This window comes from Salmo trutta, chromosome 28, assembly GCF_901001165.1.
Source record: "Salmo trutta chromosome 28, fSalTru1.1, whole genome shotgun sequence".
Taxonomy (NCBI): domain Eukaryota; kingdom Metazoa; phylum Chordata; class Actinopteri; order Salmoniformes; family Salmonidae; genus Salmo; species Salmo trutta.
The window spans coordinates 40900271-40913422 of NC_042984.1; the positions used below are offsets into that span (position 1 = coordinate 40900271).

The 13152-nt window shown below is 45.1% G+C and overlaps 1 protein-coding gene across 2 annotated transcripts; it reads right to left on the reverse strand.

Moving 5' to 3' along the window:
* Window positions 1-1531: 1531 nt before the first annotated feature.
* Window positions 1532-12947, reverse strand: LOC115166247 (IMP (inosine 5'-monophosphate) dehydrogenase 2). Of its 2 annotated transcripts, XM_029720072.1 has the most exons (15): window positions 12496-12576; window positions 11044-11092; window positions 10813-10896; window positions 10640-10741; window positions 9908-9982; window positions 9216-9422; window positions 8992-9079; window positions 8663-8862; window positions 8114-8204; window positions 7844-7939; window positions 3490-3633; window positions 2832-2976; window positions 2354-2497; window positions 2156-2239; window positions 1532-1865 (listed from the first exon to the last, which is right to left on the reverse strand). In XM_029720072.1, exons 4-15 carry the CDS (start codon window positions 10706-10708, stop codon window positions 1844-1846), a joined length of 1365 nt encoding a protein of 454 aa, XP_029575932.1. In that variant the 5' UTR covers window positions 10709-10741; window positions 10813-10896; window positions 11044-11092; window positions 12496-12576; the 3' UTR covers window positions 1532-1843. The 2 variants fall into 2 exon arrangements, with proteins under 2 accessions (XP_029575932.1, XP_029575930.1); XM_029720070.1 differs by lacking the exon at window positions 10813-10896 and having other exon boundaries at window positions 12496-12947.
* Window positions 12948-13152: the final 205 nt, after the last annotated feature.

Consider the following 13152-nt stretch of genomic DNA (forward strand, 5'->3'; position numbering starts at 1 on the left):
AACAGTAGATATTGAGATGTGTCTTTTACTTGAACTCAGTGAAGCAGTTATTTGGGCTGCAATTTCTGAGGCTGGTAACTCTAATGAACTTATTCTCTGCAGCAGAGGTAACTCTGGGTCTTCCATTCCTGTGGCGGTCCTCATGAGAGCCAGTTTCATCATAGTGCTTGATAGTTTTTGCGACTGCACTTGAAGAAACTTTCAAAGTTCTTGATATGTTCCATATTGACTGACCTTCATGTCTTAAAGTAATGATGGACTGTCATTTATTTTTGCACATTTTTGAGCTGTTCGTGCCATAATATGGACTTGGTCTTTTACCAAATAGGGCTGTCGTCTGTATACGCATTAGGAAGGAAAGAAATTCCAAATGAACTTTTAACAAGGCCACCTGTTAATTGAAATGCATTTCAGATGACTACCTCATCAAGCTGGTTGAGAGAATGCCAAGAGTGTGCAAAGCTTTCATCAAGGCAAAGGGTGGCTACTTTGAAGAATCTCAAATATAAAATATATTTGGATTTGTTTAACACTTTTTTGTTTACTACATGATTCACTATGTGTTATTTCATAGTTTTGATGTCTTCACTATTACTCTACAATGTAGAAAATAGTAGTAATAAAGAAAAACCCTGGAATGAGTAGCTGTGTCCAAACCTTTGACTGGAACTGTAAACTATATTACTTTTTCAACCAATACAATACAAATAGCTGTTGCAGTAGTCAAGGTTAAAGTAAGTTGGATGAATCCCTTCTTCAGCCTTATGGAGTTGCTAATTGAAGACACCAGTCTGTCTGATCGGTGGGACAGGTGTGCATGTGTGGGACAGGTGTGTCCACTGGTGCGTGGTCTGGAAAGTCCGGTGGATTTGGAGGTGTACCTGATCCCCCCCCAGAGACCTCATTGTCCTCTCCAAAAGAGGATCATGGTTCTGTGTCTATCAGACAGGTAGGTTAAAAGCTGTAAATCACAGAATGAAATGCAACACTATTTATTTACACTACATATTAGAATGTATCTGTATGCCCCCAAAAAATGGCCTCAAGGTAATATTTCTTAAGATTAAATTAAGAGGTTTTCCATCCCCAACTCTCACCTTACTCCATACAACTTAGATGGCATTTCCCATTAGACCTGAGTTCAAAGACATTTCAAAGTAATTATTTGGATATGTTTTTCTTCGAAAATACATGTAGTTGATATTGGAATGTTTAAATACACTTGGGAAGATATTGGCATGTATTTGAAAATACTCAAATATGCACAGAAGTGCATTTTTAAATACTAATATTGAAATACTCCCATGCATTTGAACCCAGGTCTGTTTGGTCCTAGGAGTATTTGGAAAATAGTAGGATATTTATAGAACATTATCAAAATTGAAGTACTTCATTTCTGCCATATTATTTGAAAATACTAAAGACACAGAAAGATATTTTTTTAAATTAGAAATACCCATATATTTCAAACCAGGTCTGTATCTCTACACATGATACATGACCATTCAAATGACCACAATAACAAAAAAACATGTGGAAAAAAACGTTTTTATTTGACTTATTCACCTTTATTCACATCAGTGGAAGGCATCTGATAACACCAAAAAACACTCCATCACAATACTGACGGATAGACAAGACAGACATGCTCTGCTCTCCCTCAGCATAGATAGGGAACAACAGAAGGGGAAGACTGATGGTTTAGGCATAATTGACATTTGTGTTAGTGTGTGTGTGTGTGTGTGTGTGTGGGGGGGGGGGGGTTGTCAAGTAGTTGTGTGTGCTTTCATGTGCGTATGCTTGAGGAAAACAAGTCTGCAGCCCACGACTGTTGTTCTCTTCTTTAGAACAGGCACTTCTCATAACTGCAAGACAGGGAGAGAAAAAAGAGAGCGGGTTTAACAGATGAATGATCTGGTAACGAATTACCAACATGTCGAATCATGCTGAGATCGGGAAAGACCTATAAACAGGTTGAAGTGAGATTTGTTTGGAAAAGGGAACCATTTTAAATCTAGGAGCTTGCAGGTGGTATGTGAAACTGAGATGTTAAGAAAATCCCCTCAACAAGCAAAGAATATAAATGTAATGTTAGCCTTTGTGACAGCACCGTAGGCTAGTCGACACTGCCTAGCTAGATCACAACAGTAAGTACCTGTGCAGGCTGTGAACTCCTCCCTCCATCTGGGCCGATGTTGTCCTCCTCTCAAACTTCAGATCCCCAGAATACATCATGGCTCTGCACAGGGAAGACAAATAGTGTTACACGGAGCCCCCGAGCTCACACACACACACGTGCCGGTATCAAAGTAGGTGCACTTTGACAAACATTCAGACGTGTGCGTGTGTGTACCTGAGCTGGGTGAGGCTCTTGGAGCCGATGTCTTGACAGGAGTGTTGGATCCCAGCCAGCAGGTAGGGAATAAACTTATGGATAGAGCCCTTGTCCTGGACCGCCCCCGACACACCCTGGGCCACCTTGATCTTGTCACACTCACTGCAGAAAGACGGAGGAGGAAACACAGAGAGACAGAGAGAGAGAGAGAGAGAGAGAGAGAGAAAGAGGACGGGTCAGCTATATGTTATTTGTCTTTTGAGTGACTGCCTGCTGCAAAGCTAGTTGCCCCTGGGTCGTAGTAGTTGATTAGTGCACACCGTAGCAAAACATGTTGCAAAGGGAAGCAACAAGCGCTTCTTATTGGACAAGTTCAGGGAGTGCCTCCCTGTTTGTCGGTTTTATTTCGTTTGGTGCCTAACGAATACAATTCTAGGGGTAATAAAGATTTGTTTTACTGTATTACTAGTGCATTAGTATAACTATGACTCAGTACCTGAAGTATCTGGTCTGGGAGCCCAAGTTCTTGTCCATGGCATCCAGTGAGCCCATGCCTCTGTATTTCTTCAGCCTAATGCCGTCAGAGAAGAAGTATTCACCTGGAGCCTCGCTGGTGGCAGCCAGGAGAGAGCCCATCATCACTGGAGAGACACAAGAGGAGAGATGAGAGAATGTACCTTTCACGCTTTGAGAGGGATTTGTGTGTGTTAGTACATTATTATATCAGTCTCTAAATGTGAGCCTGTAAGTGCTAAAAGTAATGGCTAATGCTATGTGTAATGGCTAATGCTGTGTGGGGCTTATGTTATGTGTAAGGGAAAGGGGGATACGTAGTCAGTTGTACAACTGAATGCATTCAACTGAAATGTGTCTTCCACATTTAGCCCATCCCCTCTGAATCAGAGAGGTGCGGGGGGCTGCCTTAATCGACATCCACGTCTTCGGCGCCCGGGGAACAGTCGGTTAACTGTCTTGCTCAGGGGCAGAACGACAGATTTTTACCTTGTCAGCTCGGGGATTCGATCCAGCAACCCTTCGGTTACTGGCTCAATGCTCTAACCACTAGGCTATCTGCCGTAATGGCTAATGCTATATACTATTGACTAATGAGAATTGGTGTGTGTATGGGTATTTGATTTGAGCCTGAGACACACCTGTAGATGCCCCAAGTGCCAGGGCTTTGGCGATGTGCCCCACGGTCTGGATGCCCCCATCGGCGATGACTGGCACCCCGAATCGACGGGCGTACTCAGACACCTTGTACACGGCGGTGGCCTGGGGACGCCCACACGCCAACACTGAGACAACAAGGGAAGGAGGACAGGCGTGAACAAAGAACACACACACGTCGTGACAATGTTCATGACTGCTTGAGGCCTACTTTGTGTCCACTTGGTTCAATTGAGGCTGACAGGTCATGGTGGGGCATATCCCTGCATATGTAGCCCCCCCCCACATCAGAGACAGACAAGGCATTAGGCATCCATTTTAGGTTTTAATTTCCTGGTTTATTAAGTGAATTCATCATATCAGTATTTCTTGAATATGAATTCATATTTTCGTTGATTTGCTGTATATTAAACATGGTTTTGGCTTGCTGGAGTGGATCATCTCATAATGAATTGGATTTCATCGTCTGTGTTTCCCTGATAAATGTAATCATTATGAAACTGATTATAGAGCAAGCTGATGGGACAGGAAAGACCTTTTGGCATTTAGTAATTCACAAAACATGAATCAACATGTAGTAGACCAACCACACACACAAGAATAGCCTACATTAGAGAAATGTGATGTTTATTTGGGAAAATAACATTCATAAAATGAAAAGAAAAACAACTGAAACCGAGGAAGCCTTAGAAAAGGTTTGAGTTTATATGTTTTGAATTCAGGAAGTACAAGCATCTCTTCAGGAAGCACCTCTTCAATAGGTCCTCTGATTGAGTGTCGTCTGGCCCAGGGGTGTGAAGGTGAACGGAAAGGCACTGGAGCGATGAACCGCCCTTGCTGTCTCTGCCTGGCCGGTTCCCCTCTCTCCACTGGGGTTCTCTGCCTCAAACCCTATTACAGGGGCTGAGTCACTGGCTTACTGGTGCTCTTCCATGCCGTCCCTAGGAGGGGTGCATCACCTGAGTGGGTTGAGTCACTGACGTGATCTTCCTCGGGTTTGTGCCTTGGGGGAGAACTTTGTGGGCTATACTCGGCCTTGTCTCAGGGTAGTAAGTTGGTGGTTGAAGATATCTCTCTAGTGGTGTGGGGGCTGTGCTTTGGCAAAGTGGGTGGGGTTATATCCTGCCTGGTTGGCCCTGTCCTGGGGTATCGTCAGACAGGGCCACAGGTTCTCCCGACCCCTCCTGTCTCAGCCTCCAGTATTTATGCTGCAGTAGTTTGTGTCGGGGGGCTAGGGTCAGTCTGTTATATCTGGAGTATTTCTCCTGTCTTATCCAGTGTCCTGTGTGAATTTAAGTATGCTCCCTCTAACTCCCTCTTCTCTCGGAGGACCTGAGCCCTAGGACCATGCCTCAGGACTATCTGGCCTGATGACTCCTTGCTGTCCCCAGTCCACCTGCTGCTGATCCAGTTTCAACTGTTCTGCCTGCGGCTATGGAACCCTGACCTGTTCACCGGACGTGCTACCTTCGTCTCTGTCTCTAACTCTCTGTCTCTAACGCTGAATGATCGGCTATGAAAAGCCAACTGACATTTACTCCTGAGGTGCTGACCTGTTGCACCCGCTACAACCACTGTGTTATTATTATTTGACCCCGCGGGTCATTTATGAACGTTTGAACATCTTGGCCATGTTCTGTTATAATCTCCACCCAGCACAGCCAGAAGAGGACTGGCCACCCCTCAGGTTCCTCTCTAGCTTTCTTCCTAGGTTCCTGCCTTTCTAGGGAGTTTTTCCTAGCCACCGTGCTTCTACATCTGCATTGCTTGCTGGTTTCTGTATAGCACTTTGACATCGGCTGGTGTAAAAAGGGCTTTATAAATACCCTTGATTGATTGATTATTTTTGCAGGTTTTTTTCCCTCAACACTAAATATGAGAATTAGCAGATTGGCCTCTTTTCCTCCTTAACGCGTTATGTGACAGTTAAACATTATTTTTTTACATTTAACTAGGCAAGTCAGTTAAGAACAAATTCTTATTTACAATGACGGCCTACCCCGGCCAAACCCGGACGACGCCGGGCCAATTGTGCGCTGCCCTATGGGACTCCCAATCACGGCCGGATGTGATAGAGCCGGGATTCGAACCAGGTACTATAGTGACGCCTCTAGCACTGATATGCAGCGCCTTAGACCGCTGCGCCACTCGGGAGCCCAAGTTCCAATGAATCCTGTTACCAGCCGTCAGTTCGGCCGAGAATGTTTTATGAAATCTTACTCTAAAATGAGTTCAGTACGATGTCTGAAGCCAACATCAAAGAAGGAAGTTGAGAAAGTGGAAAACATTATCTTAGCTTCACGTTCACCTTTTGTTTGTGATTGATATGCATATCCATGAGCTAACTGGGACTGGAATGAAACTGAGTAAGTAATTACCATAAATATGAATTGATTCAATTGCAAAGCAGCGCTACCAGAAAGCATTTGAAGACATGCATCTTTTTCCACCCTCTCAAAGGAACAATATTATTATGAACAAACAGATAGTAAATCCTAACTTGCAGGTCGGGTTTACAGTATGTTAAGTCAATGACTGTTACATGTGAATGGGGTGTAAAGAAGCAACGACATACTGGATGTAGATTCCTTAATAATACAACTACCAGTCTAATCTGGAGCTAAGGGCTCCCTCCCCACTGCTATATGAAAACATGACCATTTGCTGATGTCCAGCTGACAGGGAAAATGTGGTTAAATCCAATCCATGACACACACACAGGTTTATGATTCTCAACAGAGAAAGACCTTTACCAGGAAATTGACAGGTGTAGAACGCTGAAACTGTAGTAATTGGTATTGCTAAAGACATTGAAATCTGTTCAGGTACAGCTCGTTTCAGAGGGAGGCGAGACGGTCTAACTGACAGACACCATGTCGTCTGAGACTGTCAATCACACTACTAAAATACACTTCATCATATACATCCACCTTCTACCCCCCCAAGCCGTAAGACTAAACAGCTAGTTAACTAGTTACCCAGACCATCTACATTGACCCTTTTTGCAGTAACGGTGACTACTCAAATATGCTGCCGCTACTGTTTAATAATCAGTCACTTTATTCAGAGTTACACTATATGTGCATATCTACCTCAATGACCTCGTACGCCTGCACATCGACTCAGTCCTGGTACCCCATGTATAAAGCCAAGTTATTGTTACTCATTGTATATTTATCATTATTACTACTACGTGTTAAACTTAAAATTATTTCTCTATTTTCTTTCTCTCTGCGTCGTTGGGAAGTAAGCCTTTCACTGTTAGTCTACACCTGTTGCTTACGAACCATGTGACAAATAAAATCCCATTTGATTTAAAATGTACTGCACGTTTTAGAACGACGAGGATGTCGAGACAAAGAGCAGCGCGATGTCACACTGACAGATTAGTCAAGGACAAAAAGGACAAGCATCCAAAACCCCCAGAACCCCAAGGCCAGCTTAGCTACTACTTCTACTGATGCAGAGCCGTTAACCAACCAATACAGACAGGATGTGAAGGGGGGGTGGGCGGGCACAGTGTGGTAGTGGAGCCAATTACAGAGAAAAAGCCCTGCGCAGTGGCAGGGGCGCCTGGTGGGAGGGACTTACTGCAGTATCCCGTTACAGTAGTTGTGGTTTTGGGGCTGTGGAGATTTATACCAGGAGCAACACTGAGAGGCGCTAGAGAGACAGACATCACAGGCAGTGTGAAACCAAGAGAGCAGAGGTCCACACAACGAAAGATGAAATGGAGGCGGTGGGTAAGAGAGGGGAACAAAAAGAAAATAACAGACGGATACAGAGACGATAAAGGAAGAGAGAGATCGAAAATAACAAACCCAAAAAACAGATCATGAAAGATAGAGACAGAATAGCATGATTGAGAGAGGGGAGGATGAGGTGAAAGAGAAACAGAAAATAGAGGGGAAGACTGACAATTGATGGGGGGAGTTGCACGTGAGATCTGAAGGACCTACCCCCTTGAGAAAGTCCATTGTTTTTGTCAGTTTTCAGAGTTTCGATCTGAAGCGGTTTAGCTGAAGGTTGTGCATGTTCCACACTCCCAGTCCTTCAGCAGGTGGTCTTATTCAGATAAATTGCCTGTTTTAGGATGTAGCATGGCAGCACGAATTGATTCTGCAAAACCCTTCAGCATTCTCTACAGCCAGCGAGGGACAAGGAAAGAACCCAGAACGAACCCTGTTATGGACGGGACCCTTCGTACAGAATTCTACAGTTGGCGAAAGGGTGATTTCAGTCCTTAGCAGAAAGGTGGCCAGATTGGAGGCCCCCCGATTGGGTTACAGCTGGTGTGGGTGAGCGGGAGCTAGGCAGTCTGCCATTGGTCGGACTCACCTTCCTGTGTGATGCAGATGGAGCCACTGCCCATGCCCACTCGCAGGCCGTCCACCCCGGCGTCGATCAGGTTCTTGGCCTGGGCTGCAGTTACCACTGAGACAGACAGAGGGAGACAGAGATCAACAATGTCACAGGCAGGTGCAGTGCAATCATGAAATGAGGGCAGTTCTGAGAAGGCAGCATTTCTTGCTCGCTCTTTCTGTGTGTGTGTGTGTGTGTGTGTGATAGATATATCTATCTATCTATTTGTTTGTGTGTAACACTCACCATTGCCTCCAATGACCTGAAGCTGTGGGTACTTCTCTTTGATGTACTTAATCATGTTGATTTGGAAGATCGAGTTCCCTTGAGAGGAGTCCTGGATGAACGAGAGCAACATTAAAAGGGGCAATCTGCGATAGCTACAGCGATCTTTAGACTTAATTAATTATATATACACACATATTGATTCTTGAACAATATAACTTATTCAACTATCGTACCCCATACACATCATTGGTCGTACTTAATGATAGTACTCCTTTGTTTGTAAACATTGTAATTGTAAACAAACACTGTATAGCCACAAAACATGGTTAAAACTATATTTTGGATATCATGTATGGTCAGTCCTTGTATCCATAGCTCCGTCTTGAGAAAGGTTACATTTCTCCAACGCCATCCCTCCGCTTTTTACCAAAACAGTGGCAGGGTTGTCCACTTTGTTATTGTTTGAACCGCAGATTGCCCCTTTAAAGAACAGACTGAAGAAAAAGATGGAGAAAGTATCCATGAAGAGAATAACAAGTAGATGGGGTAGAAGAACCAGGAACCCACTAGTACGACCACATCTACTCCGCTCTGCACCAGCAGGTCCAGTCTGTACTTGTCGTCGTTGTGCGTCCCGATGGCTGCCCCACACAGCAGCTGTTTGCGTGAGTCTTTAGAGGCCAGTGGGAAGTCCCTGTTCTTCTTCAGGTCTGTCCTGGCGATGATGGACACCAGGCAGCCCTCCTTGTTCACTATGGGAAGCTTACCTACACAGAGACATGGCATTTAGAATGGGGCCCTCGGACACACGAGGCATGTTGACGTAGGCTATATGACAGTCTCGTTCATTTTTTTTTATTAATGGTGAACCTTCTCCCCAGGTCCCGCCTCCTCACCTTTCTTACTCCTCTGCAGGATCTCATTGGCCTCTTTCAGTGTCACTCCAGCTGGAGCTACGACAAGGTCCTCAAGCTTTGTCATCACCTGTAGTGGTGAAGGAAGGAGAACACAAAAGAAGATTAGCATGTACCTTCGGGCAGGGAAGCCAACTAAACACAATTATACAGTTTTAAACATACTAACTGGAGGAACACCGTGATACGCGTTAAGCCACACCTACCTCGTTGAGTGGCAGGATGTGCTCCTCCTCCTTCAGGAAGTCAATGTCCCGCGAGGAGATGATGCCAACGAGGTGCCCGCCCATGTGGCCGCTGTCTGTGATGGGGATGCCGCAGAAGCCGTGGCGTGCCTTGGCCTGGAACACGTCAGCCACGCGGTCTGTAGGACTCATCACCACCGGGTCTGTGATAAAACCCTGCTCGTACCGCTGGGAGAGAGAGGGCAGGAAAGGAAGGAGGGAGAAGAGGGGGAAAAGAGGGAGCAGGGAGTGAGGGATGGGGGTAGCGGAGGGCAGAGAGTGGAGGGGGGGGGTTGAGAGAAAGGAATGGGGTAGCAGGAGGAAGAATATAAGTGGGGGGAGGGGGGAGGGGAAAGAGGGACATGGGGAGAGAGGGGGTAAGGGTATCTATTAGGCTCTGCATATCTACAGGGTGTTTAAAAGCATACCAGAGCGCATGAGCGATAGATGAAAAATGAAATAGGAGAAAAGAGAGAAAATGATTGCTTCCTGTTCTAGCGGGAACACTACAGGGAAACAGTTCCAGCTAGGCTGGCAGGAGGACCAAACCAAAAGACGGCAGACAATAACACGAGTAGCAGAGACACACAAAAAAATACACGTGTAACAAAAGAAGAGAAATATGAAGGGAGATGAAGAGTGAAAGAGAGAGAACGTGTAGTAGGGGTCATCACCTTGACCTTGCGGACCTCGTTGGCCTGGAACTCCGGAGTGCAGTTGTGGTGGATGAAGCCTATTCCTCCTGTGAGCTGAAAGACGATTAAATGAACATGTTTACTTGCCTGTGAGTGAGTGAGTGAGTGAGTGAGTGAGTGAGTGAGTGAGTGAGTGAGTGAGAGAGAGAGAGAGAGAGAATGTGTGTCCTCAGCTGAAGTTGCCTGTAAGGATTTATGCAGAACAACTAGTTTCAAGTGAATTCTTGGCATTTGTTTTGCAGTGAAGACTATGTGATGTTTCCACTGCAATGTTTGCCTCAGGGGGAGAGGGGGGGGCTTTACAAAACAACCATCTTCGGGTTACTATTTTAAGTGACACATAATTGCAGCTGTTGTAGTCACTTCAACATACCCTGGGAGAAAGTACTGGTTGTTTTCCAATAGCTGTTGATGTTTCTGCTATCAGCTGTTTTATAGGGTGGGTGGGAGGGGGGGGGTTGTTGCTTGTGATCTCATGTCATTGGTCTTTGACAGCAAATACGTTTTTTTTTTTGTATTCCTCATTGGTTCCTTGATAACTGTGCCAACAACTGCGAAGAAGGTCGTGGCGTTTATCGATCTTGGTTTCTTTTTATATACAAAAGTTGGCCCAACACTGCTGTTCACTTCGTGCTTTGCCCGAGTCGACTTTTAACTAGACCCTTCCATTATGTCACCATGCTAAAGTGTGTATGTTTACACCAGACTTACTGCCATGGCAATGGCCAGCGCTGACTCTGTGACCGTGTCCATGGGGGAGGATACAAAAGGCGTTTTCATGGTGATCCGCTTCGTCAGGGCTGAAGTCAAATCCTGCAGAGGACACAACCCAGTTACTACAAGTTACTACTCGTAACGAACACCTGTCGTAATAACAAACACACCTTTCACGGCGCTCGGTTGCCAATCAAGATTACAATGGGAAGGTCTTCCTTGTAATCTTAAAATGGAATCTTCGGTCGTATTCACTAGGCAACAAACGGAAGAAAACGGACTGAAAAGGGACGACCTGAACTTATCCAATAAGAAACATTGCAAAATGTCTTGCTACGGTGTGCACTAATGAATATGACACCAGGTCATGGAGGGTCAGAAGCCCTAAGGGTTCCACTCACCACCTGTTCCGACGTGAAGTCAATGTACCCTGGGAGAATCAGGAAGTCACTGAGAGAGAGAGAGAGAGAGAGAGAGAGAGAGAGAGAGGGGAGAGAGAGGGGAGAGAGCAGGGATAGGCTTCACATGCTGCATACAATCTAACAATGATTCTCACACACACATGCAATTTCACACATTTGTGTCTCAGAATGTTCAGTAAGGTGTTACAATATCACACGTGGGGCGGCCAAATGTGAATATCCTTCTTCAGCTGGTTAACAAAGTAATATTCTATCCAATTGTTATTATTAATTTTTTTCCATTGACTGTGGGCATATCAAACTCTACGATATCATATCTTTCGACAGCACTTGAGCGGGACTGCAAAAATTCAGCGTTTGATAATCTGAGCGAATTGAGCTATCCGGAACTGGACGTGGGACTAACTGATATCTGACGCACGTGACGAGCAGGCCAACCGCGTCCTGTGTTGTTACACGTTAGCGCTGACTGTCAACACATTCCCGAAGGTCCCCGAGAAGTGATGCAAGTATGACTTTAGATAAAAGAATCTGCTAAACGGCATATATTATTACAATCATACGTTTCCAAGCACACGGTCTGTCTGGTACTAACGGGTTGAGATTTTGAAACATGCTGTTTGCACAAGCACCTTCACTTTGAAGTACACTAGTACTAGGTCGGCCCATGTTTCTAGGAGGAAGAGGACTGGGCCTATATTAAGCATGGAATGCGCAGAATGAGATGTGATGGTAACTTCACTGAAGAGTAGACAAGATATGTGGCCAATGACGTGTATAAACCATCATAGGATGAGGCACTGTGGCAAATAGACTATACTTCTGCCTAACAGCTACTTATTGTTCATGCCAACACAATCATATTGTATAATATCTTGACATGGAGGTGCCTTCTGGGTGTCATAATTAGCTACACTGTCTGTCACGCCTGATATTCCTAATTCAACTGCTGGAAAACGAGTCTACCGACTGCAAACATGAGTTATTGTCGTGTGTATATGTTTAATAACAGACACTGAAAGTAGGCTTATTATTCACGAATAGACCCTCTGGGTGACAGAGGAACGTTCAAATCACCGGCTTGCATAGCTGAATATAGCCAGGCCTATCCAGAACCTCAAATATCTATCTACTTCTTTCAGATATTATTTTCGGTCGATTTGAGTCAGTCCCCAAAATAAAATTGTTACTTAACTCGCTGTGATTTGAAAAGCCTGAGTTGAACCGGGAAACCCGAGTCGGTAGACCCAATGCAACGACTCCAAGCACCCAAAGCCCCTGCCTGCACAAATAACAGTGTAGCTGATGTGTCAACGGCGAAATATATGGCTCTGGTTACTAGCTAGCTACAACGGTTATCCAGGTTAATTCCAAGCGAATTGCGATGGATTTCAACAAGCAGCCATGTGACTGCCAAATGTCAATAATTACTTGTAGGTAAGGCCGTCCCCGCAGTTGAAGAGTTGCTGCCCGCTGAGTCCATCATCGGGCACGTAACCAGTCTGTCCACTGATCAGGTAGTCCGCCATTATACAATTGATGTATCTATGTTAGTGTTTTATTAGCCACGTTGGTGCTAAACAGACAACGGCCCAAGAGACCGATAACTTTCTTCGTTTCTTCGCTCCCCAACGTCAGCTACGATCGGCGATCTGTCAGTCAGCTGTGGCGTGGTGCGACCGGGCGCTCTGTCGCTTGTCAAGAAGACCCTTTCCTGGTTATAAATAATGACATGTAATGCATTCACGATTGTAGAATATTAACCGAAATGCCCTCTGTTCTTGGGCCTTCAACGTTATCAAGCTCCTGTCCTGTCTGGAGATACCTCTGGTCCCACACGTTGTCGTCTGACAACCTTTTTCTTCTTTGGGGTTTTATGGTGTGATACCAATATTAGCTGCATTACCGCCACCTACCGCGCCGGAGGGGGATGGATACTATGGAGATGTTCTAGATTCTGCGTTCTGGTTCAAGGTTTTTCTAGTTTTTTGATGTCAAGGACCCCAAAATATTATGAGCCCCTGGGTTAGGACCCCTACAATTTGTATTTATTTTCGTGAGCCAATTCCTGCTATTCTACACATTTTG